The sequence below is a fragment of the Rhyacophila brunnea genome, unplaced genomic scaffold, assembly GCF_057557595.1.
Source record: "Rhyacophila brunnea isolate RB1 unplaced genomic scaffold, BYU_Rbru_1.0 scaffold_16, whole genome shotgun sequence".
Classification (NCBI taxonomy): domain Eukaryota; kingdom Metazoa; phylum Arthropoda; class Insecta; order Trichoptera; family Rhyacophilidae; genus Rhyacophila; species Rhyacophila brunnea.
Genome location: NW_028232816.1, coordinates 1,842,289 through 1,862,558, shown reverse-complemented (window position 1 = coordinate 1,862,558; position 20,270 = coordinate 1,842,289). Strand labels below are relative to the sequence as shown.

Sequence of the window (20,270 nt, the reverse complement as noted above, 5' to 3'; positions counted from 1 at the left end):
TGGCCTCCTTCCCGATTAAGCGTAGGTATATCTAGGGGTATAAAAAGAAATTTTTATCTATGTGATATGGCCTTATTTAATTCATATAAGATTTTTAAAAAAGTATCTCCGGCCCGATTGACCTACAATGAGTTTAGGGTCAACGTGGCATAACAGATACTGTGAAGAGTTATTCTTGCTGACTATGGCTGAAAAGGTAGGCCCTCAGTTAGTGATTGTCCGTTGCGGCGTCACGCATTGCAATGGGCTCATTTTCTAGGAAATCTTGCTGTTAGCCCTGGGTGAAAACAGTATCCCACGAGGCAATGCCACGTTTGGCGTGCAAGGAAGGATTCAAAAACACGCTGGAAGTGTAAAAAATGCTAGGTGGCTCTCCATCATCCAGAGTGTTTTGAGTTTTGAACAATACCATACTAAGTTATACTTTTAATTAAAATTTTTATGTTTTCATGTGTTTTTATTTATGTGTTCTTCAATTCCTTACCATTTTCTTAATAAAATTTTATGTAAAAAAAAAATAATCATTTTTATATTTATTTCCTAAAACCTAGATCTACATTGTCATATATAAAACAATAATTAGAAAGAGAATAATTCAATAACTACACAATGTCACAAAAATAATTGGAATCAAGTATATAATATAAAAGTTATAACAATTTTAGTATAACATTTATACTCTTGTAAAATTTACTACAAAATTAAATCTGGCTGTTTGTCTAAAGTATTTCCCATTTTAATCTGTCTTGGATGGCTTAAATGGCTTTTCACCAGAATGAGTCATTTTGTGTTTATTCATGGTGCCCGATGCAATACAAGAGTAACCACATTGGTCACATGTAAATGGTTTTTCGCCAGAATGAGCCTTTTTGTGAATTTTCATACAAACAGATGTTATACATGAGTAATTAAACTGGTCACATGTAAATGGTTTTCCACCACAATGAGACATTTTGTGTAATTTCATAATACTAGATTTTCTACAAGAGTATTCACATTGGTCACAGTTAAATGGTTTTTCACCAGAATGCGTCATTATGTGCCTTTTCATATTACCAGGTAGTATACATGAGTAATTACATTCGTCACATTTAAATGGCTTTTCACCAGAATGAGTCATTTTGTGTAATTTCATATTTGATGTTGTTGTACTTGAATAATCACATTGATCACATTTAAATGGCTTTTCACCAGAATGAATCATCTTGTGTAACTTCATCTGACTGGATGTTATACAGGAGTAATTACATTGGGCACATTTAAATGGTTTTTCAGCAGAATGAGTTAATTTATGTACTCTCATGGTGGTTGGTCGAATACATGAATATTCACAGTGGGCACATTTAAATGGCTTTGTACCAGAATGAGTCATTTTGTGTATTTTCACATTAAATGTTGTTGTACTTGAATAATCACATTGATCACATTTAAATGGCTTTTCACCAGAATGAGTCATTTTGTGTTTTTTCATGGTGCCCGATGCAATACAAGAGTAACCACATTGGTCACATGTTAATGGTTTTTTACCAGAATGAGACATTTTGTGTATTTTCATCCTACTAGATTCTATACAAGAGTATTCACATTGGTCACAGATAAATAGCTTTTCAACAGAATGCGCCATTTTGTGTGATTTCATATTACTAGATTGTTTACAAGAGTAGTCACATTGGTCACATTTAAATGGCTTTTCGCCAGAATGAGTCCTTTTGTGAATTTTCATATTACCAGATATTTTACATGAGTAATTACACTGGTCACATGTAAATGGTTTTTCACCAGAATGAGACATTTTGTGTAATTTCATACTATTAAATTCTATACAAGAGTATCTACATTGATCACAGTTAAATGGCTTTTCACCAGAATGTGTCATTATGTGCCTTTTCATCCTATCAGATCTTATACACGAGTAATTACATTCGAAACATTTAAATGGCTTCTCACCAGAATGAGTCATTTTGTGTATTTTCAAATTAGACTTTATTGTACTTGAATGATCACATTGATCACATTTAAATAGCTTTTCACCAGAATGTGTCATTTTATGTAGTTGCATCTTACTAGATGTTGTACAAGAGTAATTACACTGAGAACATTTATTTGGCCTTTCATCAGATTGATTTATTAGGTAAAGATTTTTGAAATTAGAACGAATTCCCATGTAATTTTCCGTTTTATTCGCTACTGATTTTTTATGACACGCTTTGTGAAACTTCAATAGAGATGACGATGCAAAAAAATCAAAACATAAACTGCACACAAAATTTTTGTTGTTAAAAGATTTTTTCTCCAACTTTATTACGGCCAGTAACAATTTGGGATCTGTGACGTAAGATTGTATATGCTTACGTTTAGCAGTGTGACTGACTTTATTAATCTTCGTTTCATAACACTCCAATTCCTTTTTAATGTCTTGATAGTCAATCTGTATTTCATCGTATGGCTCTTGTACTTTTAGAATCCTCTCTGGCAATCCGAGACTAGCGGAATATGTCATGGCAGTGGTTGCAGGAATCAACTAAAAGAACGTAGAGTATATTGCATTAACAAGAAAACAAACAACATAGGTATATGGGAGAATATTTAAAAAAAATACACACCTTAAAGATATGTAGGAATTTTGACATAGCGGGAGGATAGAATTTTGAGAAAGAAATGGTGTGTTGATAATTTATATCAGTACGTTTATTTCAAGTAAATGTGCATGGATCCTGAATATATAAATTCAGACGATTGCTTATATTCCCAATATGACATATTATCTCCTTCAGATTTCTAAGTGTGCGTAAGACCTAAAGATAGCACTTCGACGGAATCTGGTTGCATGTATTCACTTGACTTAGGGGTTCATAATAAAAAACCAGTTTCCCATCTATGTTTACAAATAATTCTAATCATTTTCAAACTTATTCACTGACGACCTACATATTTTTTAGCAGAAGACTAGTAGCTCCTTGCTGAGTTCAAGTCACACTAACTATATTGTTATTTCATAGAAAATAGTGTAGATAATTGATTTACTATTATATATTCTTATGTTTGCTCTAGGGTTTTGTATCAGCAACCTACACTTTCTTAAAACCAACTTCGTGTAAATTAGTATACGACTTAGTTGTAGAAGGGTTGTGGGAATAACAATGAGTTTTACATAGGTTTTTAAATAATGCATATTTGTCAAGGCACACATTACTATCGGTTTTGATATGGTATTCTAAAAGAGCGGTGTTCCTTATATACAGGCTGTTCCCATGCCTGTAATCACCGAATTCCATATTCGGTACATGCGAAGTTGAGAGGAAAGTACAGAATTTTGCATGGCAAGTGAAGACGTATGAAGCATGTGTACCTAGCCACACGGTGGTTACACTGTCAAGCACAACCGATAGAAATAAATTAAATTGACTTGTTTTTATTGAAAATTTTACTCAGCAATAATATTGCTTTCATACTTATACTACTAGGGAAAGATTTTTGATGAACAATAGTTGGATGTAGGCACACATTTCTTTATCCGCACCTAATATCACTTTTCACCTTGTCTACTAGAGGATATCCTAGTTGTGATGAGTTGTTTGAAATGTGTTATATTTCCATTTTTAGTTATACGCATCTACATTGAAGTCATTGAAGTCGCCAGTAAAATTATAGTTAATAATATAATATACTATAACAGTCTTATGTGTGAATCGTTAGATATACAATACATTCCTGTTTCATAATAATACATTAATAGTATCACTTACGCCAAGACATTGACTTATTTTTGCATTCCTATTTAGAAACTGATCATTAGGAATCAAGTTGACGGAGGGAAGGTAACATAGGTACCACATCTTTGGAGCAACAGAGAAATAAGAAACTAATAAATTTGCATTGTGTTCAATAAGCTAAGCAAGTACCAATAAAACGTTTTATGATTAAAACTGGGCGAATACGTCAGTTTTTTTCGCCACATCTAATCGAATTCATTGCCCTATTGCGCATCTTAGTTTTTTCTGTGTTACCGTTATGATCGTATTTAAAATGAATAGGTTGTTATATACCTGATATCCTGGGATGCATTCGGAATAAGAGCAAGTGGGTTGAGGGTTCTCATGATTGCTGTGCTCCACATCCTCTTCTTGAACAATCTCATTCTTTAAGTCAAGCTGCTCGAAATCAGTCTCCAATTTCACAGTTGTAAAGTACTTTGAAGGGATCTAAAAAAATACATTGATTTTATAATTAAAAAAGGATATTAATATCTTCTTACGCCGATAATAAACTTTGTTCCTGTTTAGTGATATCGACAATATGTTGGTTGTCTATAGCAATGGTCGGTAAACCGCGGCGAGCCACATGCTTGAGTGTGGCTCTGACGCAAATGACTACGTACGGGCTGAAACAGTGAAATATAGAATAGTTAAGTCTTCGAATATAACCAACCAACCAGCAAGTCAAAGATTTTAAATTGATTTCAGCTTTATCAATACCAGTTGACGAGTCTTGTGACATAAATGATAGCACACTTTTCACTTTTTGTACGATTTATTTCATCTACAAGTGATAAAAAAGAACTTGTAGGATTATTGTCATTCAAAGGTCAAACACGTGTGTGATAAAAAATATAGTCCTGTTGAACCTTGTATGATAATTAAATAATAAATTTTGATTCCAACCAGTGAGCTGATTTTTTTAGTTATGTTCTAACCTTATGCGTTTAAATAAGCATATTACATGCACGATTTTAATTTAATTTTCTCATAAACCATTTTTAAGTTAATCCTTTATCTCTTTCAAGGAAATAGTATGACCACAATAGTGCTGTAGTATAAATTTGCACGAAAGATCGACAACCATAACGTGAAATGCGGCTTCTTTGAGATTAAATAGGTACCTAACGCTAGACTGGCAAGCTATCTTCGTCGTATTATGCATTTTCGGATCGGAAAGCGAGGTGCGTAATTCATTTTTTGAATGGGCATAATAATTATTAATAATAAACCCGCCTGGGGCTACGAGGTCACGAAGTTACAGCATCACAACTTTGAATTGATGTCCGACCGTTTGAGAAAGTAATAATTGTTCAAAATTTACTGCAAACTTACAGTCGCTACGTATATAATTCTTTGAACTCGACCGAGGATAACCGCCAAAGAAGAAATTGTCTGGGAAGCGAATAGGTCATCGAATAATTAAAAAGAGAATTGTTTACGTTTAGAGTGCTATTATTTCATAATTACTAGTACCTACCTACATCAATTAACGCTGTCAAGTTGTATAGGTACGTCATAGTGATTTTAATAATGCTATGCGAGGGCTGACGATGAATTGCAACTCGAGCCGAGCGGACCTACCATACTCTCACGCTCAGTCCACCTCGAGTGGTCTCGGCGAAAGTGTGTTCCTGCATTAAATCGGGTTGTGATTTGTTGTTTGGAAAAAGTGAGTCACTACATTGGTCATTCTTCAATCATCCATAAGGTATGTACTCTACAACAGTAATCACGAGTAGCCAATGACATTATTAATGGACAACGCACTCAATACAAATTCGCGCATAGCGACATTCGCAGATGCATAGGTAGACGTCAAGCAATTTCCATTATGCGATATTACGCATCGGGAATTTATAGTAATATCACCTTTATTGTAATGGCGTTAGAACAGTTTCTGGCGTTAGAACAGTTTCTAGTGTCAATGTTCATTTGAGCGAACCTGTTCGAACCGAAACATTCGGCAGAACCGACAAAAAGCATTAGGAATTTATAGCAATAGCACCTTTATTGTAATGGCGATAGAACAGATTATGCCATTCGGCAGACCCGACAAAAAAGTGAGTGTCATTTTTTTTCCAGATGCTTCGTCCATGTTAATGTCATTGCGAGTAGCCATTTTAAAATATAATGACAACAAGCACAGTGCAAACAAAACCAACCTACCTTGATTAACAATGCCACATGGCAATTCATATGTAAAAATAGAACAATATATTGGGTAATAATGTTCTCAAAGGGAACGAAACCGGTCGTTAGACAATCTTGTGGATCACTTATATTACTAGATAGGTACTTATATTGTTGTAGCACTAATTACAAGAACATTTTCGTAATTTTAATTCAAAACGAACGTTCCAAACTTATCTAAATCAATTAATAGAGAACTTATTTACAATAATTATAATTGGTAAAGTGTTAAAGAGTTTCCTTTCACAGCCGTTGAAATATTACCCATTCTATTTCCGAAGTGACCACATATTTCTTCGAGAACACACACTTCTTTCCTGTTTACTTACCTATTTCAATGGTGTCTTTTGTTGATTCTCTCTGAGAATCAACTCTCTTGGAATATTACAGTATAACTTCTTATGCAAATATTATCGATTAAGTTTGGTATGTTTTAATAATAAATAACTTATGAAAAAATAAGCTCTACAGCGTGGCAGCAATCATCAGCATCCTCCTGTTTGATGCAATTATTCAACTCTGAGTTATTTCCATGTAAAGATACATCGAACGATTGTTGCTCATCTGCATCAGGTTCGAAATCCACTGCTTCACGTTTTACGTCCATTTTACGCATTGAAATGACAAGTAGTTATCAAAGAGAATCGTAACACACTAAGCACGTGTACGCAAATCTGTCACACAAGTATTTGGCTGCCGTGAAAATAGACAGTAAGGACATCAAAAAACAATCGTTACTTTCTGTCCGATACTTCAATACTTTAAGAATCGATTCTTTGCTCCCGGTACGACACCGGTGTCGATATTTATTTGTCAGTACCTATCGGATTATTTTAATAACTTATTTCCATAGTTGAATAATATTTAATGCAGGCGCTCCATTGGCGAGCCAAAAGTACGAGGACATAAAATCGTCCGAGATGTCTATGTTCTGCTATTGACTATAATCAAAAATTTAAAAATACAGATAAAGTCATTTTCTAATGAGTAAATAATTTTAACAAAATATTCAATAACAAAGTTAAGAAAAGTCGGAGGACAATAAAATTTAATATTAAGTCCCCCATTGCAACGCTACTCAGACGATTTACAAACTTTGGACCTTTTTTCGCGTGGAGTGGGTAGGTTCCCAATCCTGGGGTTATTAAATGAGATTTAAGAAATTATCTTCACCGACAATAATAATATTGTTTTGTCTTGCTACCGCGAACAACAGTTGATCACAGTTACTAATTATTACTAACAGATTTTTACTAGATCTATTAAAATTATTAGCTTTAAATTTTGTAACTAATTACCAACATAACCTCTAATGATAATAAAATATAATGGCTATGCTGACATTGGCATTGATATCATTATTAATATTGTCAGCTTAAAATATATATTAATAAATATATAATAATTATGTGTGAAGACGTACCTACCTATAATATAGTTTAATTTAATATAGAGTCCGGAAACAATAATTCCCTTTACACAAATAATAGAATATTATAATATACCTACATAACTATTATAATTATTGTTAATAATTTCTGAAGATTGACAAGCGCTCTGGTTTGTAAAATTTTCCATTTCGTGTACTGTGACAAATAAAACAATGTAAAGACTAGAGGATTTTATCGTCAAAAAGTCTTTTATTCTAAAATTAATATTTTGAGCATTGTAATTGCTAATCTGAATTTGAATATTCCAGGGAAAAGTATTGAATGATTGGATAGTGACAAAAAGGATCGTTACCTATTTCCGGCCCTAGTTATAGCCCCATCCTTATACCTCTCGGCCATAGACCAGTGATGCCAACCGTACTATAATTATAGTACAATACTATAATTTTGATTTCGCGAAAAATGTAAAATACTATAATTTTACACCAAATATACCAAAATACTATAATTTTAAAGGATTTAAGACAGAAAATGTTCCTGTACTATATATTTTTTAGAAATACTATAATTTTTACGCCTTTGTACTATAATCAGCATAGAAAAATATGGCAACACTGCCATAGACATACTGCTCACGGTAAACCGGCACGTGTTTTATAAACTTTGACCATAATTTTTGTTTTAATTGAAGACGTAAAATGGATATAAAACGTGAACCAGCTGAACTCGAAGCTAATACAAATGGCCAACATTCTTGTGGTGACGGTCCAGACGCGAACATTTATATTATAAAGCAAGAAAATGCCGACGATAGCAAATGCAATTTTGAGGTTAGTTTTTAAAATATAATTAGTATTACTTAATAGATTCTCACTTTTAGTTAACATTTACCGATTTAGGCCTGTTTTCTGAACAGTTTTGTAGACCTAAGCATAACAAATTAATCGTGACGATAGACAGAACTTTTTTCATATTCATAGCGATAATAATGCCGATATCAAAGGGTAATATTTAATAATTGCAGTCGTAGTACTAAATATGAGTAAGTATTGATGTAGGTAACAATGTAAAAGAATATTATCATTGAATAAAGTTGAGACGAAGCCACGTGCATTTTTGAGGTTAGTTTTTGCATATATTTTTTTTAATAATTGTAGTACGTATGTATACGTTAGTTGGTTTTTTTAGATATATTTCATAGCATTTCACAACAAATAAACGAAGTTGGATTTGAACGATTTTACATGTATTTTATGAGGACGCGATTTCCGGCAGTATCTAAAATTAATTCAATAATACATTAGTCTCTAAAACACATTGACTGAAATGTCAACTTGAGATGAGTATCATGAAATTCTTACCTGCTACAGCTCGTGTACGAGGACACAAATTTAATTGTCAGCTACATTTATTTTAAATGTATAAAATATAAACAATGCTCCACGGCACCCACGATGGCTAAGAAGCTTATTTTATTGGTAGCGCAGTAATATATCGATAAAATGACAATTACTGAATATTTGCTATAATTAAAATCATAAATGAATATTGTTTTTAGCTTAAGTTATGTCTGAATATATTTTTTCGTAATTTGCTTCGTGTAATGCCGGTTTGGAGTCCGGGGACCGACAATCTTTCTTAAAAGCGATATTTTTATATCTGGCTTATAGATATTTACTTAAGTAGTGTTTTCATTTTAGTGTTGACAGAGTAAGGACGGCTTTGGATGGCTCAGATAATGCCGAAAAAGAAACGGAAATGAAAGTTAAATCTTTTCCATTCTTAAAGTTAAATTCTTTAATAATTCCAATGTTACCCAAATGACTTTACTATACTTTTTTTATAATAAGTATTACAAATCCACAAATAAACCCACCTAATATATATATATGTATATGCTCACATATACATACCTTATCCGCATACATAAATGTTTTATATCGTAAATAAACAATCATATAGGATATACTATAATATAGCAATGAGCTATTATAAAAGCTAAGTTGATCATTCAAGGTAGGTAGGCCCATCGGTAGAATATGTTATTATTAAAATTTACAATATTTATGACAATATCCATAATAAAATAATACAAGGAAAATTCTCTTCATTTTTTTCAGCCTGGAGCATACGAAATTCCTAAGATACAAGCTGCAATGCCGTACGATGCAATTACAATACACGGACATGACATTAAGCAGGAAATAGTGAATGCTCCCGATAAAGAAATATGTTTAAAATTGACAAGAGGTTCCTTTTATCTCAATAATTTTGTATGCGACTTGTGTTGTGCATTTTTCTCTTCAAAAAAGATTCTGACCTACCACAAGTGTATGCATGACGTATCTCTGACTTATAATGAAGTGGCTCTCCTTCGAGCACAAGCCTTCCAAGAGTTTGGTGAACGCTCGGATTCGTCAATGTTCAATAACGATTCACAGGTATGTTCCATTGCCATTGTATTATTGCTACCTATTACCTATATTATATTAATTTTGTTAATTAAAACACTTCGGAATATGGTTGCGTTTTTCATTGTGGACTGTAATTGATTAGTGGAATGATTGTGATGGTCGATGTGGATGCTGAGAGGGCACGGTTACACGTTGGATGCCAAACACTGACCTTTTATGATGTTCTATGGTCTGGTTAAAGCTGATCCTTGGTGCATGCTCTCTCGTCCTTGCTCAGTACACTTTTGATGAATGATATGGTAAATGAGGAAACACCCTGTGCCGGTAACACGGATACAAGTGGTTTGATTAACGGAGTCTGTACGGAGACTTGGTTAGAATTATGGCTTCCACGACGGTTGCACTGGACACGCTCGTGGTATGCACATTATTTTTTGAATCAGTCTGTATGTTTAAATTACTTATTAAACGACGATATAGCTGTTATAAGCCTACACGCGCCCGTTGCCACGAGGTAACTAAATGTTATTCAATATCTGACAATAGCTGGGATTTGAGGTGGAGGAAGTATAGGGAAACATAGAGCCACCATAATAGGCCCAACTAAATAATATATGTATGGTAATTACCTGTTATTTTGTTTACCTATGTCACTAGTTTCCCTGTAATTCATATTTATACCCTCCATCATAATCAACTTAATGCTGAATAAAATGATTATCTATCTCTTGCTACTCACGTGGCTTTGGTACATTATTTTTTGACAGTGGTTACAGAGGTTTTGTGGACAACTAATTATAGCCTCTTCACTAACTTCCTATGTCACCGTCTCATATTTAAACGGCATTGAGTGACCAGGGAACATAGAATTAATGGGAATTGGAATATCTAACGGGTGTGGAATAACAGGCAACCTATCTTGGATGTAGAAGAATATGGGATGAAGTTAAACACGTGTCAAGAATACGTCATTCTAAGCTTGTCCTTCGTTTTGACAACTGCTCTCGGTTTATGCACTGACGCTCATTCAAATTGCAACACACACTAAGTTTCCTCCACTTAGAGATGTCCTTATGATGTTATCTTCATAATTGTATTCATAATATTATTTTTTTTATTTTAAATTACTTTATAATCCATATGAATTGACATTGACAGTTCAAACATTAGCAGATTAGTATTGTTTGCAATACGCTTGTTACCATTATATTTTAATGAAGTTTGCCGTCAGATAACGACAGAAACCATTCCCACATTGCAAAGTGTAAGAGCCCAGACCCCTCAAGTGTGTGGTCGAGCTTCACACGTAATGTCGGTCTTCTTAAAACTAATCTTGATTTTATAACATGTTTTGTTTTTCAGAATAATATTTCAGACCCGACAATTATAGCATTGACGACAGATACTCAGCTAATTGACATCAAAACTGAGCTAATTGAAGATATTTATGAAGATCCGCAACAGGGTTGTTCTTATTCGGAACAAATGAATAGGGTAAGTTCCTACTTTTATTTTAATTAATACTGATCGTGTGAAGGGGAGCAATGATTATAGTGACGAAATGAACTGTAACACATTCGAATATTTTGATATTGTTAGCTGTCACCAGTAGGTATCATAGAAATAATAAGACAATTTGCATAGGTACCTACTTACTTAATAATTTTTAGATTTTTCTTGTCTTTTCTGCAATCAAGAGCAATACAATATCAATACCTATTAAGTATAGTATTCGTAAAACATACTTATTGTTGAAGTAGGTACTTTAAAAATAGGTGCCTACTGGGTAAAGTATTCAGATAGCAGTGGAGTGATAAAATAAGTTGTGAGAGAGTGATACCTACTTTAAATGCAACCATTGTCAAAAAATGCACTTTAAACAATTCAACGCCATTTGGCAAAGTACTCAGATAACATAAAACAGCTTAAATCCAACCGTTGTATATCCCATGAACAACCAACCGTTTTGATTCTTCAAAGTGAATAAACGAAAGCCGATGTTTTATTAATTAAAACAAAACGAACAACTTGACACTGTTGAATGTTTTGTAGGTACTACGTAAACTTTGTGGTTGCTACAGTTTTACACTTCCATGGTTCGGGCCATTCTGAATCCCATGTACACTGGATGTACCTACCTACCTCTAAGTTGTTATCCATCCGACATTCAGTACTACTTTCACTTCTTGCATGTTTCTTCATACAGTGACTACAGGCGAAACAAAGTCCGGCACATGAATCGCGATTTCCGACAATTAATCATTTTTGCCAGTACCTATCTAAAATTAATTCAATACCACACTTGTCTCTAATACAGCAACACATTGACTGAAATGTCAACTTGAGATGAGTATTATGAAATTCTAACCTGCTACAGCTCGTTGTCTACGAGAACACAAATTTAATTGTCGGATACATTTTTATTTTAAATGTATAAAATATAAACACTGCTCTATGGCACCCAACGATGGCCGAGAGACTTATATTATAGGTAGTGTAATAATATATCGATAAAATGACAATTACCTACGAAATATTTGTCATAACGAAAATCATAAATTAATATTGTTTTTAGGTGAAGTCATGTCGGGATATTTTTGTTTACATAATAGACCGACAATATTTCTTAAAAGTTATACTTATTTTGATATCTAGCTTATAGTTTAGTTTTTAGTTTAGTAAAAAGTGTTTTAATTTTAGTTTTGACAGTGTAAGATGACTATTTTGGATGGCTCAGATAATGCCAAAAGAGTAACGGAAATGAAAGTAAATCTTTTGATTGATCAACAAATCAAACAACCTCATAATTATTACGTTTACCTACCTATTCGTTTCAGAAGAATCATTTAACTCATCACGTACCGCGATAACTCGTTACATATAATATATTCGATATTAAAAGCTCTAGCTATAGGAAGTTAGTCTAGCTATTGAAATATTCCCTCAGATTAGACCTCTTTTTATTGTGTATAAGCGTAAATCCAAAACAATCCAAAAACATTACTACGCCAGTGATTGCCAACCTATCTATCTTTTTTCTAACATGTCGTCAACTAGATGGTTGGCGTAAGTACTGAAAATATAAGATACTTGCAATTAAAATTCAGCAATTGTGCCAGTTAGGATTTTTTTTTTTTTGTGTTAAACAAAAAAACCAACGCAACAAAAAAAAATATCTACTATGTTGCCACACGAATCATCATTTTCTGTGTGTAATGAACAGTTCATTGGTAACAAATATATTAGTATTTATTGACAAAGTGTACTGTAATACTACTTATACATTGGAGAAAACATTTTCTGATACTAGGGAAAGATATCTCATCCATATTATAAATTTTATATCTACAATATTTATAATATTAATACTATCGACCGAAGGTACTTGATGGAATTTGAATTTAAATTCTAATGGATTTAAGTTATGTACTATTCCAATTGAGTCGCTTTTTGCGACCCGGGTTTCGCCTTTCGGCATCTTCAGGCACTGTGTTCACTCACCCAAAGGCAATTACACACTGACCACGAATAACATTAACTCTAACTTATATATTAAATCAATACAATAAAGTAGGTAAAAACATAATCACCCACCTATTAAGTCTAGGATCACAATAAAAATACAAAAAACAAATTATAAAAGTTGAAGTGTTTGTAAAAAACCCCTATCTTTTTAATAATAATACACTCGATAAGTGTATCATAACTCGTCAAAACCTAATAATAGATCATTAGTAATTATAAACAAAAATACTGCACTCAAGAGGTGTAAAATCGTCCATCCTGGAAACAATGGTAACTTATTGGGAGTTAATGGAGTTAACTATAGAGTTAATATATCTATCATATCAGTCTTTAAATTAAAAGTTATAAGTTAAACAATTAATTTTCAATAATATTCTTACATGATACCTACTTTTTTATAATATTATTTTTTAAATATTACAAATCAACAAATAAACCCACCTAATATATATTTGTATACACACGTATCCATACCTATATCCACACACCTACATACATAATGGTTGTTTATCGTAGGATATAGCAATGGGCTATTAGGAAAGCTAAGTTGACCATTCAAGATAGGTAGGCTCGTCGGTAGGATGTGTTATTATTAAAATTTACAATATTTATGACAATAGTCATAATAAAATAATTTAACGAGCATTCTCTTCATTTTTTTCAGCCCGGAGCACACGAAATTCCTAAGATACAAGCCGCAATGCCGTACGATGCAATTAAAATACACGAACATGACATTGAGCAGGACATAGTGAATGCTCCCGATAAAGAAATATGTTTAAAATTGACGAGAGATTCCTTTTATCTCAATAATTTTGTATGCAACTTGTGTTGTGCATTTTTCTCTTCAAAAAAGATTCTGACCTACCACAAGTGTATGCATGACGTATCTCTGACTTATAATGAAGTGGCTCTCCTTCGAGCACAAGCCTTCCAAGAGTTTGGTGAACGCTTGGATGCGTCAATGTTCAATAACGATTCAAAGGTATGTTCCATTGCCATTGTGTCATTGCTACTGACACTCCCCCCAGATCGGGTTCACCGATAATGACTAGCCCATTGTTGCCAAGTCAAAATTTGAAATTTCAGTAGAATGTGTATAAAAATTTCAGTAGATTCGACAAAATATCAAAGACGACTCGTTTTTTTCCCGGATGGTGGGAGTTTTGTGGAATGAAGAAATATCAGTAGATTTCATAAAATATCAGTAGATTCAGTATATTGCCAAAAATAACAGTAGATCCACTGAAATGTCAGTAGACAAGGCAACACTGGACTAGCCGCTGCGTCGATTTACAACGCCTGATGTAGGTGGGCAGTCAAAGACGGCGAACCTCGTCGTTTCGACTAGCTCAGATGTCGGATCAGGGAATCATCTTGAATGAGGAATCGGAGTAGATAGTGGAAACACTCGTTGATGGGGTTCCACTATAGGTATTTTACGAATAAAACTCGCTTTTAGTATAATGTTATTTATTGTCTATAGCACTACCCTTTATCTATGGCCAAGGTCACAATAAGATATTTATCATATAATATAGTTCTTATAAAATGTTATAAAATTTATATGGTTTATGTTTAAAATTTTAGGAATTAATTTATCTAATCTAACTAATCTATCTAATCAAACTTGTAAAATGTCTTATTAGGGCACAATCCTGATCGAGGAATAATTTGTATATATAACTTGAGATATTGTCTTCTATCAAGGAACTCACGTTACAGATTTAGTAAAGTTATGAAATAGTTTTATATCTAATTATTATTATAGTTTAATAAGACTATTTAATTCGAGAAGTAAACTTCGCAATTAAAAGTAGTGGAATCTTATGCGTACTTAATTTATATTCGCGGCGGATTAAACATCTGTTTAACCCTTTGGCTGCTACGATGTTGTGAAAAATCCGGTCGAGGATTGCTACCAATAATTGTTGATAAATTAAAGTATTATATTATTTTTAGACACCTTACCACTCTAATTGATTCTGCAAAATCGGAATATTATGAAAACACGTTTCGTAATTAATGTATCGTTTTGAATAGTTAACGAGGCAAGCAATTGACATATCTCTTTCTCGCTCTATCATACGGGCGATCGCGAGAGTGAGCGAAATGCACGACCCGCGCACAGAGTTTTGATTTTTAGCAGTTATTGGAAACAATCGGTCTTGCCACACGTGAGATAATACAAATTAGTGCAATTAGGAAACTACCCGGCTGAAAAGAAAAATTTTGCATGGTGGCCTGGTTAAAAGATCGCGTACAATATGCGTGATTTGTGAAAAAGGTCTTCATGGTTTTTGTTTATTGGAACATTTAAAATATGTATTGCAAATGATTTTATTTCATTATTTTTTTATATATTTTTTATATCCACTCTACTTTAAACACTGAGTTGAGTAAAAGTCATTTCCATTATTTAAAATGCATAAAATAAAATCAAACATTGTCCTTCCACCAAGAATTTGACTGTAAACAAATTTTTATATGGTAAACTGAAATTTGTATTTGGAATTGTTTTTATTGTAAAAAGGGTGATGCCATGAAAAAAAATACAATAGTTATAAGTTCTAAACCTACCCAGTCACAAAACATATATGAATCGGTTTATATTTCACAACAATAAAACTAAATAGATAAACAATGTTTCGTACCACTGGTGCAGTAGTATGTTCCCAAATTAAGTTAACATTTCAGGCATCAAAAGCAAAACGACGATCGTTGTTAGCATTTCTGGCCATTATAAAAAACAACGATATATCGTTCCGTAGCATTCTAAGGGTTAAAACACTAGTACTAGTTTCACGGTCACTAGGTCAGTGACGTCATTGAAGAATGACAACTGATTATCGCGAGGTAAAACTCGTAGTGATTTACTCGCGGGTAAAAAGTATTCGAATTTACGAAACCCTTTACGAAGGCCTGAGGATATCTGAAGCGGGTTATTAAGGAGAACGTCGTAGAAGCAGGACTAAACGGAACTGACTATCACGAAGTAAAACTCGCGGGTATATGGTATTTTTAATTTATTAAAACTTTTTACGAATAGTGCGTATCAGACCAGAGAGGTCTTGCACGTGTTTCGGAGAACTTCTCTTGGACGGAACTGATTTGAATAGAGAATTTGGCGTCTTTTATAGAGGCCCTGAGGGACTTCGGGAGGGAGATTGCTAGAGAGGAAAAACCCTCCCGCCTCTTTCTACTAAGAGGAAAAATTGTGGTTAATTACACAGATTGTAATTTTCCGATATGAAGGGTAGCTAATTAGACGAAGGCTGATGACCTGCAGGTATACAGATAGTTTCATGTGCCTGCTTCCACCCTTTCTTATAGTTGATACTAGAAGAACTAGGAAAGAGCTAAGAATATACTCTTAGATGGGGGTTGGCAATTATATAAAGTTTTATCCAAAAAAGGTAGCTGTGAACTTTACAAGCATATAATTTTTCATCTCTTCCTTCGTTTGGACATACTCGTCTGATAGATAGCGTAAATTTATAAAGACTTATGATTATCTTAATTTATTAACATCAATTAATGTTTACTCTATATCTAAGTTTATATAAATCATTTATCGCATCACAAATAATTAATCTGCAGAAAGTTTTGATTAATTCTGTATTTAGGATTACGGTTTTATCTCGCTCACACGTACGAGATTTAGCTATGGAAAATTATCTCGCTAGTGTGTATTCTTTTCCACTCACTGTGATTTATACTTTAAACAAAATGTGTGAGAGGAAAAAATTAGCCCGAATATTGTTTCTATCTCCACAAAGGGTTATATAGCATTTATTAGAAAGAGAAGTCGCGCGGTAATATTCACGCGAATTTGCATAATAATAATACCTGTATGAAATATACAGCTTTCACATGATTCTATACAATAAGCAATTGCATATTCAATTTGATCTGCGATTTTAAATTGACGTACAAAAAACATTTAGATACATATTAATTCGCGATGTATGCGAGCAGTACCTACAAAATTACGAAATCAATCTTATGTAATACTTTTTATAATACTTATAATTTATTTACGACCGCTTAGGTCGACTCTTATCATCCATAGCCCACTCTGAGTAGTTGCTAAACCGACCAGTGTGAACTGCGGCGCTCACTTCTGGAATTTTGTTTTGGTTTTGTTATGGGCGGTTAACGTCACTTTATTCAGCGACAGGATTGACTATAAGGCTGAAACATGCAGTTATGTCGTTAAGATTTTACTTTTAGGGACACCAACTGTAGGTCAATATTTTTGTGTTGGTGTCACTACTTACATAATCATTGATATATTACCTACTCTTAAAAATGCATTTTCCAAATATTTAGATGATATCTCGTCATAATAGAGGTACCTACACCGTCATATCTCTTATTACGTTCAATATTTATACCTATCTAAAATGCCACATTGGCGTTCAACGATTTTTTTTGGTAGAAAAGGTTAAAACTCTTTATAAAATGATATTTCACTAGGTGCATCATTTGACAGACTTCGTACATTATTTCGTTTGTTTCTCAGGTGTAATATTTCATTTTCAAATATCGAATCATTTGAGATATCAGTTTATTGATTTATATAGAAAATTCATGTGAGGTTTTGTATTTTTAATAGACAACGTTTTTATTATTTTCTTAATAGTAGTTGTATATGTTTCATTTTCTTTTATATTGTAAATAATGACGTTATATCGTCACAAGAAGATACTGATATGATTTTTTTTTATAAAATCAATGTATTTTTATAGCTACCTTCTAAATACCCGACCACTGTAAGACTGGAGAAAGATTTTGTGCGATTTGACTCGGAGAATGAGAGTGTTCAAGAGTATGTACAGCAAAGCAATTATGGTTACCCTCAAGCTACTTGCTCCTATTCCGAATGCAACCCAGGAAGTCAGGTATATTATATCAATATATTTATTTAAAATAATCTACTATTACTGATATGACTGATCAAGTATACTTCTTCTTCTAAATTTGATCCTCCCAGCATGTCAAGATTCCTACATAATTACTTTAAGATGTTTGATTTTTTGAATATTATTCTCTCAAATACCTATGTCGTTTGCCTATGTTAATGCGATGCTTCACCTTGTTTTAGTTGATTCCTGCAACCACTGCCGTGACCTATTTCGGTAGTCTCGGGTTTTTAGAGAGCAGCAAACCACAAGAGGCATACGATGAAATACAGATCGACGATCAAAACATAAAAAAAGAATTGAAAATAATATATGAAACCAATAAAAATATAGTCAGTTGCACCGCCAAACGTAAGCATATACAATCTGACGTCACAGATTCCAAATTATTAGTGGTTTTTATAAAGTTGGAGAAAAATTGTTTTAATAACGAAAATTTTGTCTGCAGTTTATGTTTTCATTTTTTCGCATCGTTATCTCTATTGACGATTCACAAAGCGTTTCATAAAAAAATTAATAAAGACAAGACGGAAAATTGCTTACACGTTCAAACTAATTTCAAAAACCTGAACAAAATGAACAAAAATACTAGTAAAAAACGATTTAATTGTGAGCACTGCAATTATTCTTGTAATCAATCTTGTAATTTGAAAAAACACAAAATAACTCATTCAGGTAAAAAGCCATTTAAATGTGATCAGTGTAATTACTCTTGTATTCGATATAGTTCGACGAAAATCCACACAATGACTCATTCTGGTGATAAGCCATTTAAATGTGACCAATGTAATTTTATTTGTTCACGCTCTGATTCCATGAAAAGTTTCAAAAAGACTCATTCTGTTGAAAAGCCACTTAAATGTGATCAGTGTAATTACTCTTGCATTCGTTATAGTTCGATGAAAATCCACACAATGACTCATTCTGGTGAAAAGCCATTTAAATGTGACCAATGTAATTTTATTTGTTCACGCCCTGATTCCATGAAATATCACAGAAAGACTCATTCAGGCGAAAAGCCATTTAAATGTAACCAATGTAATTACACATGTATTACATCTGGTAATTTGAAAAAACACAAAATGACTCATTCTGGTCAAAAGCCTTTCAAATGTACCCAATGTAATTACTCGTTTATTACATCTAGTAAAATAAAATTACACAAAATGACTCATTCTGGTGAAAAGCCACTTAAATGTGACCAATGTAATTTTATTTGTTTACGCTCTGATTCCATGAAAAATCACAAAAAGACTCATTCAGGCGAAAAGCCATTTAAATGTGATCAATGTAAATACTTTTGTATATCATCTGGTAGTATGAAAAGACACAAAATGACTCATTCTGGTGAAAAGCCATTTAAATGTGACCAATGTATATACTCATGTAATAGATCCAGTAGCATAAAATTACACAAAATGACTCATTCTGGTGAAAAGCCATTCAAATGTGACCAATGTGATTACTCGTGTATCTCATCTGGTAACATGAAAAAACATAAATTAACTCACTGGTGAAAAGCGTTTTAAATGCAATATTGTGTGCTTCCTTCGTATTATGTCCAGTAGCATAAAATCGTATAAATTTACACATCCCGTGAAAAGTTTCCATGTATCGAGTCTAAAAACACATGTATATCACTGGTAGGATGAAAGCACACATATTAACTCATATTGGCTAATATAAGATTTTACGACAATTCCATTACGCTTTAGAAAAAAACATGGGCGCCATATATAATAGAAACTGTATTATTCATATTCTTTCTTTCTTTTTAAAATTATCAATGGTTGTGTTGACTCGCCAAACCTACTCGAAAGGGTGGGTCCATCATGATTTTCGCGAAACCAAAGTCTGTTCCATATCAGTCGTAGCGGTTCTAATTATGCACAAAACTCTTTTATGCCGCGTGCTTGTTTAAATTATAACATGTATTTCTCCACCGTTGATCCTTTTAATAAATCACCTGTTTCATTCAAACACGATATCTCCTAAATTTTATATATATATATAATATTTTTTTTCATGTTACTTTTTTTTATAAGTATATAATTTAATTATTAATTA

The 20,270-nt window shown here is 32.9% G+C and overlaps 1 protein-coding gene across 1 annotated transcript; it reads left to right on the top strand.

The window, feature by feature from the left end:
• The first annotated feature begins 7,964 nt into the window (after positions 1-7,964).
• LOC147074159 (uncharacterized) lies at positions 7,965-19,106 on the top strand. The gene is made up of 7 exons (XM_085943898.1): positions 7,965-8,169; positions 9,460-9,780; positions 11,116-11,247; positions 13,943-14,263; positions 18,030-18,182; positions 18,386-18,812; positions 19,099-19,106. Exons 1-7 carry the CDS (start codon positions 8,038-8,040, stop codon positions 19,104-19,106), a joined length of 1,494 nt encoding a protein of 497 aa, XP_085800024.1. The 5' UTR covers positions 7,965-8,037.
• The last annotated feature ends 1,164 nt before the right edge of the window (positions 19,107-20,270 follow it).